This window comes from Trachemys scripta, chromosome 1 (assembly GCF_013100865.1).
Source record: "Trachemys scripta elegans isolate TJP31775 chromosome 1, CAS_Tse_1.0, whole genome shotgun sequence".
NCBI lineage: Eukaryota > Metazoa > Chordata > Testudines > Emydidae > Trachemys > Trachemys scripta.
In genome coordinates this window covers 162988659-163002091 of record NC_048298.1, presented here as the reverse complement: position 1 = coordinate 163002091, position 13433 = coordinate 162988659, and the positions used below count along the sequence as shown (strand labels likewise).

The window sequence follows — 13433 nt, the reverse complement described above, 5'->3', positions numbered from 1 at the left end:
CAGTGTCACACGATGCTTCTCGTTCATTTCTCTGTGATAGCAAAGCTGATATTTTCAAATGTGTATATATACACAAATCACACGTGTGTATATTTGTATAGACATATAGCTGGAGCACATAGCTCTAGTTATGGTTCCAGAAATATTTTGCATAAGTGTGCAATGCATAACTCTCCATAGTTTCCCTTTCTGTATAGAAGATGACAAATGAGTAAAATGTTGTTAATCTCTTGGGAGTAATCCAAATATTCAATAAATGTAAGAGTAGTGTTATATATCTACAAATATTTGAAGGGTGTAAACACTAAAGAGTGGATAGAATTATTTAGCGGCGGGGGCACATAATAAGAAGTAATGGGAGTCAACTATAAAAGGGAAGACTTAGCTTGGCTTCCAGGGAAAATCACCCAATAGCAAAATGTATTGTACTCCAGAAAAGTCTCCCCAAAAAAGTGGTGGAAGCCCCCATCTCCTGGGACTTTTAAAACTAAAGTAAATAAATCATTAGGAAATGTATCATCAGGAATAGTCCATTGTTAGATGGACTGGGTGACCCCATCAGTTCTTTTCCATCTCTAACATCTATCAAATGTGGTTAAATTTTTTTTTTTTTTTAACAATAAAAGACCAGTCTAACTGGTGAGCTTTTTTTGGGGGGGAGGGAGGGGTCAGGTGGGGGCGGGAGAAACACTTTTTATAGTAGATTAAATTTTCTCTTATGCCCACTTAGCTTTACTTTCAGCTTCAGGATCTGATACTTCCTCCAGTGAAGTTTTCTCTCCATCTTGCTTCTATGGCAAGACTGAGAAGGAAATCTATAGACCGAGGGGTGATGACTAATTGGGAGGGGCAGGAGAAGTTGTCTCTGGTTATGAAGTATGGAAGTAGCTCTAGAAGTGGGAGAGACAGCTACTTCCTTCTGCAATGGACCCATGTTGTAGAACAGTCTGAAGAGATAGTGATTAAAATTTGACACTTCATCATTTCTGGTCTACTGGAAGTTACTAATCTGGTGGTAGCTGTTTCCTTCCCTGTGGCCCTGTTGCCTGCCAAAAATTCCTGCCATGGCCAATTTCATCCATTACATTCCATCAGCAATCAGCACCTCCACCCATCCCCTACTGTGACTGCTGTTCCACTTCAGACATCACACTCTGGTTCCACTCAGGACGTTGAGCAGGACGGCAACAGCCATATGGAGGAGAAAGTGAGTGCTGTGAGCAAATTACGGAGGTAAAAGTGTGGCCATAGCTGGAGCTGATGGGAAGCTACAAAGGTGCGGCCAGGGGACAGGAAGATGAACCAGATGGAAGAACTCAAGTAATCAGCATTTCTATAGCATCACCAAAGCTGTAGCTTCCTGGAGTCTAGCAGCCACAAAATAGGGTGTTTCACCTAGCTGCTTTATCTCCTGTCACTTTAGGAAGCCTTTTCCTGTGGGTCTGCTGCTGCATTAGGGGCAGCTTCCCAGCACAATTGTTTTTTTCTAGCCCTCAGAACTAGCTCTTCTCTGTTTCCCAGTCAGTCCTATTAAACATTTCCTATTGCTCAGTCTCATCATAGCAAAAACATTGACAAGAAACTGTCAGACAAAGGATCTTCACCCTAAAGTAGGAAATAATGAGAAATGAAGGTCTATTAAAATGTAATAAAGGCGAAAGAAAAAAATTAAAGGTTAAACTAGGTGTTTAATAATAGCTAACCTTTATATTAACAAAAAAAATTATGTATTCACCCTTTAACACTTTTGCTAGCACAGGGGATGGGAGAAGTTCTACAAGATTTGGAAAATATTCTATTGCAAAGTAAAGTTACATGTGAATTTTGCCTGCCTCTAGAGTTTGTATGTTTTAAAGAGAATGAAGAAAATAACATGACCCTTAACATTTCACTGTGTTGCATGTTCTTTCTGTTTTAAACCAATATGGAAAAGCTCACAATCTGTAACTTCAAACAATTGTAAAATTGTTGGTATCTGTGCCAAATTTGGGGAGAAGAGTTGAGTTTAAGTAGGCTGATTAAGCTATTTGATAGTGCTTTGTAGTGCCCCAGTACAATATTTCAAAAAGGTCTGTCTATGCAGACTATGTCTCTGTATGATGGTCTTTCAGTGGTGTTCTCTTTGTAATTTCTAGACGATCTGCTGTTGCTCGCATTCAGGAACTCTTCAGAAGAAGAAAAGAAAGGAAAGAGATGGAAGAATTGGAAACCTTGAATATTAGACGACCTTTAATAAAGATGGTGTATAAGGGTCATCGGAACTCCAGGACAATGGTACAGAAATACTGCTTTAAGAACTGCAGAGTTGATATTTTAGGCTGAAATAATTTAGTTGTTACATTGATATGCTTGCTAAAAAGGGATTGTATAATACATTTAAGATATTTTTAATTGTACATTAGATCTGTAACCACAAAATTCAGCTTTTTAGAGAAGTTATAATGTACATTTCTTATGAGCCACTCCATAATGTGCTTGTAGTCTAAGCCTGCATGAGAATGAGTCAGGTTTCCTAGGTTCTTCTTCGAGTGATTCCCCATGTCCATTCCACTGTAAGTGTATACATGGCCTGTACACAGTTGTCAGACATGTTCTTTTCACTCAGCAGTACCTGGTGTGGCGACTCAAGCACGCTCTGCTGTTGCACGTCATTGCATGCAGGTTTAAGAGGGCGGAGCCACGTCTGACCCCCTTCAGTTCCTTCTTACCACCAGTGACTGTTGTTGAAGCACTTTGAGTCTTGTTTGTAGCAAGATCTTCCTTCGCTCCTTATATATAGCCTGTTTTTTCTTAGAAGTTAGTAGTAAGTTAAGTGTAGTATAGATAAACGTTAGTATTAATTTTCAGTTTTCAGGTCTTTTTTGACCAAATTCCAGTATAGGAGCCATGCCTTGCTCTCTGGGGTTTAAGTCCTGATAGCCGTGTAGCAAGGCAATGCTGATCAGCGACCTGCACCCCAGCTGCTTATAATACTTGGGCAAGTCCCACATTTGTGACAAGTGTCACATCTGTAAGGGATTTAAGCCTCACTCTGAGGATAGAGCAACCAGGCTCAAACGTCTCCATATGGAGGCAGCACTTCACCCACCATCGGAGCGATCACGTTCGGAACGGACTCCAAGTACTGCAGCTTTGGTACAGCGTGCCCCACCAGAGATGTCTGTGGCACCTTGCTCTCTACCATCAGTGCCAAACGGGGGAGAGAACTCTCCAAAGGCTCGGTACCCTGTTTGGCTAGATCGCTGGTGCTGAAGGCAATGGCTCTGAGAAACGGTCTGACGATCTCTAGAGCAGTCCTCATCTAAGAAGAGTGGATCATCGACTCTGGAACCTGTGCCAAGTCCGTTGAGACCAACCCCTGAATATCCATAGAAAGACACCAAGGAAAGGAATCCGTACCGGTACCAAGGACACCAGAGGCATATGCAGCCACAAGAGAACTGCTTAACCTCTCAGTACCCGTGTCCCTGGTGGTGGTGGAGGTACAGGAAGGCTTCCAACCGGTACCAGTGCCTGTGCTTCCTACCTTGTCTCTTTAGGAGCATGCAGTACCATTACTTTCTACAGCCTCAGAAGCTGGTGCAATCAAGAGGTAAGCCGGCAATAATATACCTGGTGCTGTCATCCCCGGCCTCTGGCTACTTATCTCTAGTTCCAATGGGCTCTGCTCCCTCATTATCAGAGGACTCAGGGACGTATTCCTCTGATTTGGAGGTGCAGTCTTTTGTGTCCCAATCTACGTATGGTGCATATCCTCTGTCAGAGACTTGAGGGCCATGGATCTTGCATCAGTCTCAGCAGTGGCCTGCTCTTAAGGGGGCAATGGCCTGGTCAAGGTTGCATCCCAGAGCCATGTCAGTGGCCTTTTTGGACACCATGGGTTTTCCTCCTCCTGCTAGGACTTTCTCTCACCCATCTCAGTCAGTTTCCGTGAAAGTGCACCAAGAGCATCAGCAGGCAACGTTCTCCAGAGCCTGTTACTGTGATTGAGCAGCTAGAAGTCACTCGGGCAGCTCCCAGCCTGCAAGACACGGAGCAGGCATTATCTCAGCATCCTTGTGCATCCTCTTCCTCATCACCAGAGCCAGTAAGTGACTCACCACCACCAGAGTATTACAGGGCTCACCAAGATCTACTGAGAAGGGTGGCCTCTGTTCTGGATCTTCAAGCGGAAAAGGTCCATGAAAAATCTTAAACACTGGTGTATATTCTGGCTTCAGTGGCACCTTCCACAGTGGCTCAGCTGATTAATTAAGTCATTATGCAGCCAGTTAAGGAACTCTGGCAGTCCCCCTTTTCCCTCCCTCCCACAGCACATCTGGCAGCTGTCTCTGCTTTTCACCCCTTGTTGGATAATGGATTTCCTTTTTCCAACCCCTTCACCATCAGGTTTCTAAAGGGCTTGAACAGATTTTTCCCATAGGTACAAGATTCTGTTCCCCCATGCAGGGCTGGCACTTCCATTTAGGCGACCTAGGCGGTTGCCCTGTGGGCGGCATTTTGCCGCCATCGGCGGCAGTTCAGCGGCGGGGGGGCCTTCCGCGCTCCGGGTCTTCGGCGGCAGTTCTGTGGCGGGGCCCTCCCTCCCCCTGGGGCCCGCCGCCCAAGTGCCCCGAAGACCGGGGGCGCGGAAGGACATCCCCGCCGCAGAATTGCTGACGACAACCGGGAGCGCGGAAGGACCCCCGCCTAGGGCGCCAAAAACCCTGGCGCCGCTCCTGCCCCTATGGGGTCTGAACATGTGTAACCTTATGTAACTTATCTTGAAATGTTCCCAATTAATATTATGTTGTTATAGATAAGGGTGCAATAAAACCCAGTTTAGTTTTCAGGTTTAAGCCTTTAGGTCAGTTACAGAAAATTTATTTAGTAGACGACCAGTAGGCAACACTTTGAATGATATAACCAAACTTTTTCAAAAGAAAAAAGTAATTAGTTAAGCAAACAGGCATACAGTTACAACTTACACAGTACTACAGTTATACTTACACCTGCAATTTAGCAAAGCTACTTAGCTATTACAGTGAGAGTCCTTCTAAGCCCCCATCATCCTGGGCTCGATCATCCTTAGTTGCTTTGATGGGGATGGGATAGTGCATGCACAGTCTAGTGAGCGCTAGGAGCTGAGAGGGAATGGCACATGCTCAGTAAAAACAGAACCTTCGGAAATTTTAGAAGCTAAAATCTAAGCAGTCTTTACTAAGCATGTGTGAACTTTAGTTTTTCAAGGCCAAGTTTGGGGGTATTTCATGGGGACAGCAAAAAGCATATCCCTGATCCAAGGGCCACTCCTTGCGTAATTTCAAACCCTGTTCCAGAGCAAGTCTTTAACTCGCAGCTTCCACCAGATAAGGACAAAAATGGAGAATATTGCCAGGCTGTTGATGCACAATTTAAGTTTTAGTGTGAGCATTTTTGTGAATTAGTGAACAGATCCCCACCAAGATGTAAACTACGACTTAATCCAAAAATGTACCAAGCAGAACACAGACCGGTGACATTAGAGGAAGTAATGCTTGTAGTCAAACAGTTACGAAATGATAAAGCACCTGATCTCGATAATATTTAATCAGAATTGCTAAAGAGAGGAGACATGGATTTAATTCACTGGCTTTATAGAGTTGTCAATTCAAAAATTGACTTTGCATTTGGAAAATCCTTAAATTAGGGCCAGCTCTATTGTGAAAGTGGGAATTACTTTCTGGAAATGGCTTACAATATTAACACTTCACATCGGTTATTTCTAGACTAACCATGTAAATCATAACAAATATTTGTAATTAATTTTATTTTTACTGTAGATAAAGGAAGCCAATTTCTGGGGCTCTAACTTCGTAATGAGTGGTTCAGATTGTGGCCATATCTTCATCTGGGATCGGCATACTGCTGAGCATCTGATGCTGCTGGAAGCTGATAATCACGTGGTGAATTGTCTTCAGCCACATCCATTTGACCCAAGTAAGACCATCTGCACCTGCAATATTCATGTTCCTATAGCCTGTAGTAAGAATCTTTACAGATGAGTCTTCAACACTTTGCCTAACCCAGTGTCACATTAGTAAATTGCTAGGAAGTCTGAGGGCTGCATCTCAGTTGTATAAAATACAGCATGCTGCTGCTGTCCTTGTCTTTAATAGTGAGGTTTGGCTCAGAGGCCATTATACCCATCCACTCCTCAGAACGAAAATGATGATATATAACATCCAAAAGAGGTCAGGATCCAGAAAGAAAAGTCCTCCTTTCCCACTCCTTTCATTGTACACAATGAGTTTGAAAGAGTGGTTCCCATGCCGTTGGTAAGATACTGTATTAGATAGCTCACACTAACGGGAGAAGCAATATTAGCATCTGGTCTCAGCTTGTTCCACTTGAATGTATCAGACTCTCAGATTCTGTGTGAGGGAGGTCTGAAGAGCTACAGACTTGGGGAAAGTGAATTAGGTTAATAGGAGTTCCGTTGAGTGAGTTAAATTGGTATAATTAGGCTTTTTAAAAAAAAATAATCATGCTGGGGATGGACACGCTAACATGGAGAAAACTAGACATGACCTGAAACTTTGCTGATAATTCTAATTGAACCATTTTTCAGTTTATGAAACATTGACAGAACAGTTTTAATTATTTTTCATTTTCCCATGGCCTCTTGGCTGTTGAGTGTCAGCTGATTGTGGAAGTGAAAGTACCATAATACTGCAAGAGGCTGCTTTTTGCAGTATTTCATCCTGACTAGTACCAGAAATGTAATTGGGAGGGTCTTTTCTCATAAGATCCCCAGCACAGTTTTCAGACTGAAGGGACATATCCTAGTTTGGTTAAGCATCTGAACTTTTGATTGCTTACTTGAATACCCAGTCTTATACATATTTGAAATGGGTGACTAGTGTTGTGCTGTAAAGGCTCACTCTATCAGAAGCTCTCCCAAAATACACCTACAGCTTCCCTGACTTTTTAATCCAGTGTGACCTCATTCCACTTACACCTTGAAAAATGAACACTGGGGTCAGCCCTCCCAGCAGTGACAAGTGTTCTGAGCCAAGCCTCCATCCACATCTACTGAAAGCCTAAAGATTCACTACTCCAGTGTGAAGTGCCCTAATTCTCCCTCCCAGATGACAGAACATTCCAGTGCATTTTGGTGTTTTATTCTTTTAAGTGTTTTAAAAATATTTGTAAATGTGCCTAATGTTTTTGGAACAGGTGCGTCAAAGATTTCAAATTTCTACATAAAATACACTGTAGAAATTAATTTGAGGCCTGTTCATATCTATCATTGCACATGTCTTAAAGCCTTTCCTGTTAAATCTTTTCAGATCATCAGAGGAGAGTATAATAATAGTAGCAGATGCTTGTTTACTTTCTAGTTTTAAATTATGCACAGTCTGTGTAAAAGAGAGAATATAAGGTTTGCATTTATTTTCTTCATTGCATATATTTAGTCGGTAGCTCAAATCCAGCAAAAAGGGATTATAACTCAATGAGACTACTCCTGTATATGTCTTTGCAGGATGGGAGCTTACATATGTTATGATGGTGAAAAATAAGAGCACTTCTAATGAAGTGAGGTGTGTGTGTGCATGTATGTAATGAAGCATGTCAGCAACACTTCTAACAAACTCCAGTTAAGATGTTCAGAAAAGGCATTTCGTTTAGAACTCTTTTCTAATACTTTTTTAAATTTGATTTTCTAGTTCTTGCCTCGTCAGGTATTGATTACGATATAAAAATCTGGTCACCACTAGAAGAGTCCAGGATTTTTAACCGAAAACTTGCTGATGAAGTAAGAGCCTTTCATTCTTTTTATGTTGCAGCTGTCATTTCTAGCAAAGTCTCTGCAAACAGCTTGAATAACTGAATTTTTTTTAACTTAAAACAAGTCAGCAATACATTTTTGTTTTTTAAAAATAAGGTGTTCTTAAAAACAATTAACTTTCATTTCTTTCAGTACATAAATACCCCACATAACCTGAGAGATTAGGAAATAATGGAATGTACACAAATAGTGGAAGTATGAAATTATGAACACGAGACAAGTGACAGATAGGGGGAGCTCTCAGAGTTACAAGGGTAGATAGTAGCAATCAGAAATGGAGGAGGCTGTGATTGTTTAAAAAAGTAAGAGGTAAATCATAGACATATTGGAGGCAAGTGAAATTAAAAACATTATTAAATATTCCCAGTCACAAAATTGTGTGTTATAAAGTTAAGGTTCAGAGTGTATATCAGCAATTTAAGGCTATAAAATAAGCATTATAAACCCAGTTAAAAAAAATGCAAACATGTTAAGGTATACCTTAACTTTATTTAGGACACCCAAATAATCTTAACTCTCCCCTGTAATGATTCCCTGCTATCACCATAGATATGACAACTGGATGTTAGTGCTTATGGTTGCAGATTAATGACCTGGATTTTAAAGACATGAGGGTTTTTTAAAATGTTTCCCCCCTCATAGTGTCACTACAGGGTAGAGTAAAACAGGGCAGAGTTAAATATTTGTCTCTTATGCTCTTTTAAATAACTGCTTTTTGTGCAGGGGTCAAGTAGTCACTTAATTTCTTCTCTTTATAAGTGTAATGTCTCATCGCAAAAGTAAATACTGCCACTCCTGAGCTCTGAGCCATTCCTGCATATGTCACCAAAGGCCAGTGTATGCTCTAATTAGCTCTCATTGATTGCAATAGGAACTAGGTGCATTTGAGGGCAGTATTTGGTTCCAAGTACCCTTCAGAGGATGAGGGAGCAAAGAAAAATTATCTTGATCCTATCAGTTTATTAAATCTTTGTTTGGCATGTGCTAGTCTTTAGCAGATTCAGTACCCTAAAGCTGGTTGCAATATAGCATCATTACATTTTGCCCTTTGCACTTTCAATTGGCTGTTGGATTCTTCACTTTCTGTGCTAACCTCTTGTGTATTATTGCTATGGCTAAGCAGTTGTCATGTTCCACCACAAAGGTGGCTGCATTTCCGTGGTGGGTGAAGGGATCACTGTCTATATTTTGTATATCAGATTAAGTGTGTGAGGTGCTTTGGGATCCTTCAGGATAATAAGCATACATAAAGGTAAATCATGTGTAAAAAGTATTCTGTTTCTGACCTAATAATCACTTAACAATGTTTAAGCAACATGCTAAACACCAAAATTGAAGCTTTTAGGTTAGGGTTAAGTCTGTTTGTGAAGGAGAAATAATTTTAAGCATATTGCGTCCAACCAGAAGACATATTTTCTGCCAGTTGTAGATTTTTTACATGTTTATTGTGCCAAATATATCAATTTTTGAATTAATATCCGTGAGGGACAGATGTGGGGCTTAGGAGGAAAGCTGAGGAGTTCAGTTTTCACCATGTAAATTTAGTTGGTTGAGGGCATCCAAGATGAGATATCTGAAATCCAAGAGTGGATGGAAGGGGAAAGGTCAGGGTGGACACTTGGGAAACTTCAACATGGATATAGTAGCTGAAACCATGAAAGCAGATGAGATCACCCAGCAGGAAAAGATGAGGGGGCAGAATTCTGAGAGACAGTGCCAGATGGAAGAGGAGGAGGGACGAAGATGCAATTGGAGAGGTAGGAGTAGAACCAGGACAGGACAGAGTCAGGAAACCCCAAGAATGAATGAGTTGAAGAGGAGATGGGAGTGATTGACTGTCAAAGTGGCTGGTGAATAGAAAATGAGAACAGAGAAGGGATTCTTAGACTTGGCTAGGAGTAGGTCATTGGTGTCTTTATAAAAGCAGTTTCAGTATAAAGAAGAAAAGTGAAAACAGGCTGCCAGGAAGTCTTGGGGAGAGAGAGAGAGAGAGAAGCCAGTGGAAATACTGTATTTAAGGAGGCAAAGGGGATAAAAAGCTTGGGCAGTAGTTGGAGAGACAAATGGTGTTAAGGTTTATCAATACCAGAGAGAGTATCCTAAGGACAGGAGCCGCATGAGGGTGGAGAGATAATAAATAGAATAAGAGAAGCTGGCAGAGAATCAGGTCAGATTCAGAGCAAGGTGAAAAGGTGGGCAAGAAATGGTTGTGGGGAGGGAGAGTGAAAGAGGAGCTCAACACTACTTGCTAGATAGCATTTTTTTTCATTGGAGGAATTAACTAAATTATGGGCAGAGAGGAGGCGGCTGGGTTTTATAGACACAGGAGTCAGTTGGAGAGGAGAGAGAGAGAGCTACTTACAGTGAATGAACTTGTAGTGCAGTAACTCCACATGTCCCTTAAGTTTTCTCCAAAGATTTTTAGGAGCATGGGAGTAGGAGGAGGAACGTCATTTCTGTTCCTTCCCACCTTCTTAACTATTGTTGGTGTGAGAGCTTTGTTCTCTGCATGGTGTCAAGTATCAGAGGGGTAGCCGTGTTAGTCTGGATCTGTAAAAGCAGCAAAAAGTCCTGTGGCACCTTATAGACTAACAGATGTATTGGAGCATGAGCTTTCGTGGGTGAATGATGCATCCGACGAAGTGGGTATACACCCACGAAAGCTCATGCTCCAATACGTCTGTTAGTCTATAAGGTGTCACAGGACTCTGCTGCTTGTTCTCTGCAGTTACTCACATCTGCATCATCATCACTTCGCTGTCTTCACATCTTATCTTGAAAACTATTTTTCTTCATTTTCCGTACTACTTAATCTCTGTCAGGAACTCAGACATCACAGTGATGATTTTATTATAAATACTACCATACTATCTGGATTAAAAAATTGCTCTTATGATCGACTTTTCTCATGATACAGTACACCTACAGCACAATTTATAACACGCGCTAGGGTCTGCTCTTTTGTCATTTTTAACTTGGTAAAGCATTTTTGGACACAGTGTATTAGACACTGTATAAATACAATCTGTATTGCATCAGGAATAGTTTGTAGTTAGTGATGCTTTGATCAATGATTATTTTTTTTTGTCACTACAGGTTATAACTCGTAATGAATTAATGCTGGAAGAGACCAGAAACACAATTACTGTTCCAGCTTCTTTCATGTTACGAATGCTGGCATCGTTGAATCATATAAGAGCAGGTAGGAGAATTTCAGAGCAGCTTCTGTGCAGGCTATTTATGCCATTCATAAATCTTGTCTAGCATTGTCACTTAAGCTGAGTGTTGGAGTGAGATTTACATACCACCCTCAAACACTGTTTGTTTCTCTCCTTTTTAAGAGTCTCTAGATGTGTGTTTTAGGTGCTAAATATTTATATATCCATTTTTGATTTGCTCCTTGGTGTATTTTATTCCAAGGAAAGAACTGCTCCACACTTCAGTAATGATATTTCTGACACTAATACTGTTTTATTATAGAAGTGATTGGCTAGTCACACTGTATGAGTGGCCAGTCATGCTCCCTCCCTTGTGCTTCTCCGTTTAATTTCCCTTTCTCTAAACTGCTACTCAACAGATGTCTTTTCTGATGCATACAGTGACTGACAGCAATTTTCCCAGTTTTCTGACCAGTGCACATTTCTGGTTACAACTGTTTTTTAAAATACCCCCTCAGTCCCAACTCTCTAAAACAGGCTGCTCACTTCATTGACTCGCCATCTGTTTTTTAAAACTCTGCTCAAACCTGTCTCTTCTGTGCTGACCATGAGTGAGCTGCTGCCTAGTTCATCACATTGGTGCTCACAATTTCTAGTCCTTTGCTTTTACTGTCTCTGCTCTCTTGTGTTGTTGTTGCAACTTTTCCATTTAGTATGTGCTATCAGTCTACTTATGCATTTCAAATGGTTCCATCAGCATAGTACATAGGCACTGTGCTTTGATTAGTAGCTGGTTGATGCATTGTATCGTAAATGTTAGCTGAAAAGTTACTTTTAAAATTGCGTCCTTATTAAATCATCCTTGTGTCTTGCAGACCGGTTGGAGGGTGACAGGTCAGAAGGGTCTGGTCAAGAGAATGAAAATGAAGACGAAGAGTAATTGGCTCTTCTATGCGAGCACCTAGACGTTACGGAATTTATATAAGACATTAATTATATTTTTCCTTACAGAGCTTTAGTGCAATTTTAAGGTTTTGCTTTTGGATAACCCAACATTTTGTTTTGGAACGACTGTGTGCATGACTTTGGGAGAGTGTGCAAGTAAAATAAGCAAAAATGTTTTTAAAACGTTTTGCCATGTCTGAGGGGTGCTAGAAGAGATGCAAAGTGCAATATTTTCCTTAACCTGCAAACGTGGGAGCTTGGATCAATGTTTAAAAATAACTTTCATTAGAGCAAAAACATTGGTTCAAATAAATTTCTATACCTGCTATTTGCATGTTTGTTGCTTTCTAATTAAAAGATTTGGTTGTTTTAAATTGTCTCATGTTCTTTTTGTACAATAATTGATTCGTCACGATACAGTATTGTCCAGATTCTAATCTCAATTGTCCTTTCTCTCTGAGCATGATCCTGGACACCCTCAATTCCTATTGAAGTCTATGAGAGTGGAGGGTTCTTGGCATTCTATAAGGCAGGGGTCAGCAACCTTTCATAAGTGGTGTGCTGAGTCTTCATTTATTCACTCTCATTTAAGGTTTCGTGTGCCAGTAATACATTTTAACGTTTTTAGAGGGTCTCTTTCTATAAGTCTATAATATATAACTAAACTGTAGTTGTATGTAAAGTAAATAAGGTTTTTTAAATGTTTAAGAAGCTTCATTAAAAATTAAATTAAAATGCAGAGCCCCCTGGACCGGTGGCCAAGACCTGGGCATGTGAATGCCACTGAAAATCAGCTCGCGTGCCATAGGTTGCCTACCCCTGCTATAAGGATTGCACCTTCTGCTCTTAAAAGCTAGTTAAGATGAAAAAGGCCCAATTAGTTACAGAAGTCCTATATTATGTTCAATTTTTTATATGTGCCCATAGATTTTAGTAACAAACATGATAGCTCAGTGGTTTGAGCATTGGCCTGCTAAACCCAGGGTTGTGAGTTCAATCCTTGAGGGGCCCACTTGAGGATCTGGGGCAAAATCAGTACTTGGTCCTGCTAGTGAAGGCAGGGGGCTGGACTCGATGACCTTTCAAGGTCCCTTCCAGTTCTAGGAGATGGGATGGGATATCTCCATTTTCAAATAGAATAAATGAATCCTGCAATATTTATGAAGATAAAACTCCCATAGAGCTGAATGATGGTATTGTGGCTATAGCATTGGACAGGATTTGGACGGATCTGGGGTCTAGGAGTTGACTCTTTTACAGACTTACTGTGTGATCTCGGTAAGTTGTTTAGGCTAATGTATTTTGAAAAGCTTGGCTAGGCACAACAGCAGTTTTAGTGCTCATGGGGTTTAGTGGAATTTGGACATTCAAAGGATTAACTTTCAAGCGTCTGGAGCATTTTCTGAAACTGCTACTCTTTGAATGTCCATCTTCTCCACTGTGCCTCTACCCCACCCTATTAGAGTGCTCAAGCCACTATGTGCCTTGATAACTTGGGAGCAACCAAATTATGTGTGAAT

The 13433-nt window shown here is 41.0% G+C and overlaps 1 protein-coding gene across 6 annotated transcripts in view; it reads left to right on the top strand.

Annotated features, from left to right (window-relative positions):
• The window catches only part of DCAF6 (DDB1 and CUL4 associated factor 6), a 166767-nt gene extending 154480 nt beyond the window's left edge, over positions 1–12287 (top strand). For all 6 annotated transcript variants that reach the window (XM_034791508.1, XM_034791490.1, XM_034791480.1 and 3 more), the window contains 5 exons: positions 2136–2274; positions 5802–5958; positions 7689–7777; positions 10907–11012; positions 11844–12287. In XM_034791508.1, the coding sequence (XP_034647399.1) occupies positions 2136–2274; positions 5802–5958; positions 7689–7777; positions 10907–11012; positions 11844–11908 (556 nt within the window). In that variant the 3' untranslated portion in view covers positions 11909–12287. The remainder of the gene's footprint in view (positions 1–2135; positions 2275–5801; positions 5959–7688; positions 7778–10906; positions 11013–11843) is intronic.
• The last annotated feature ends 1146 nt before the right edge of the window (positions 12288–13433 follow it).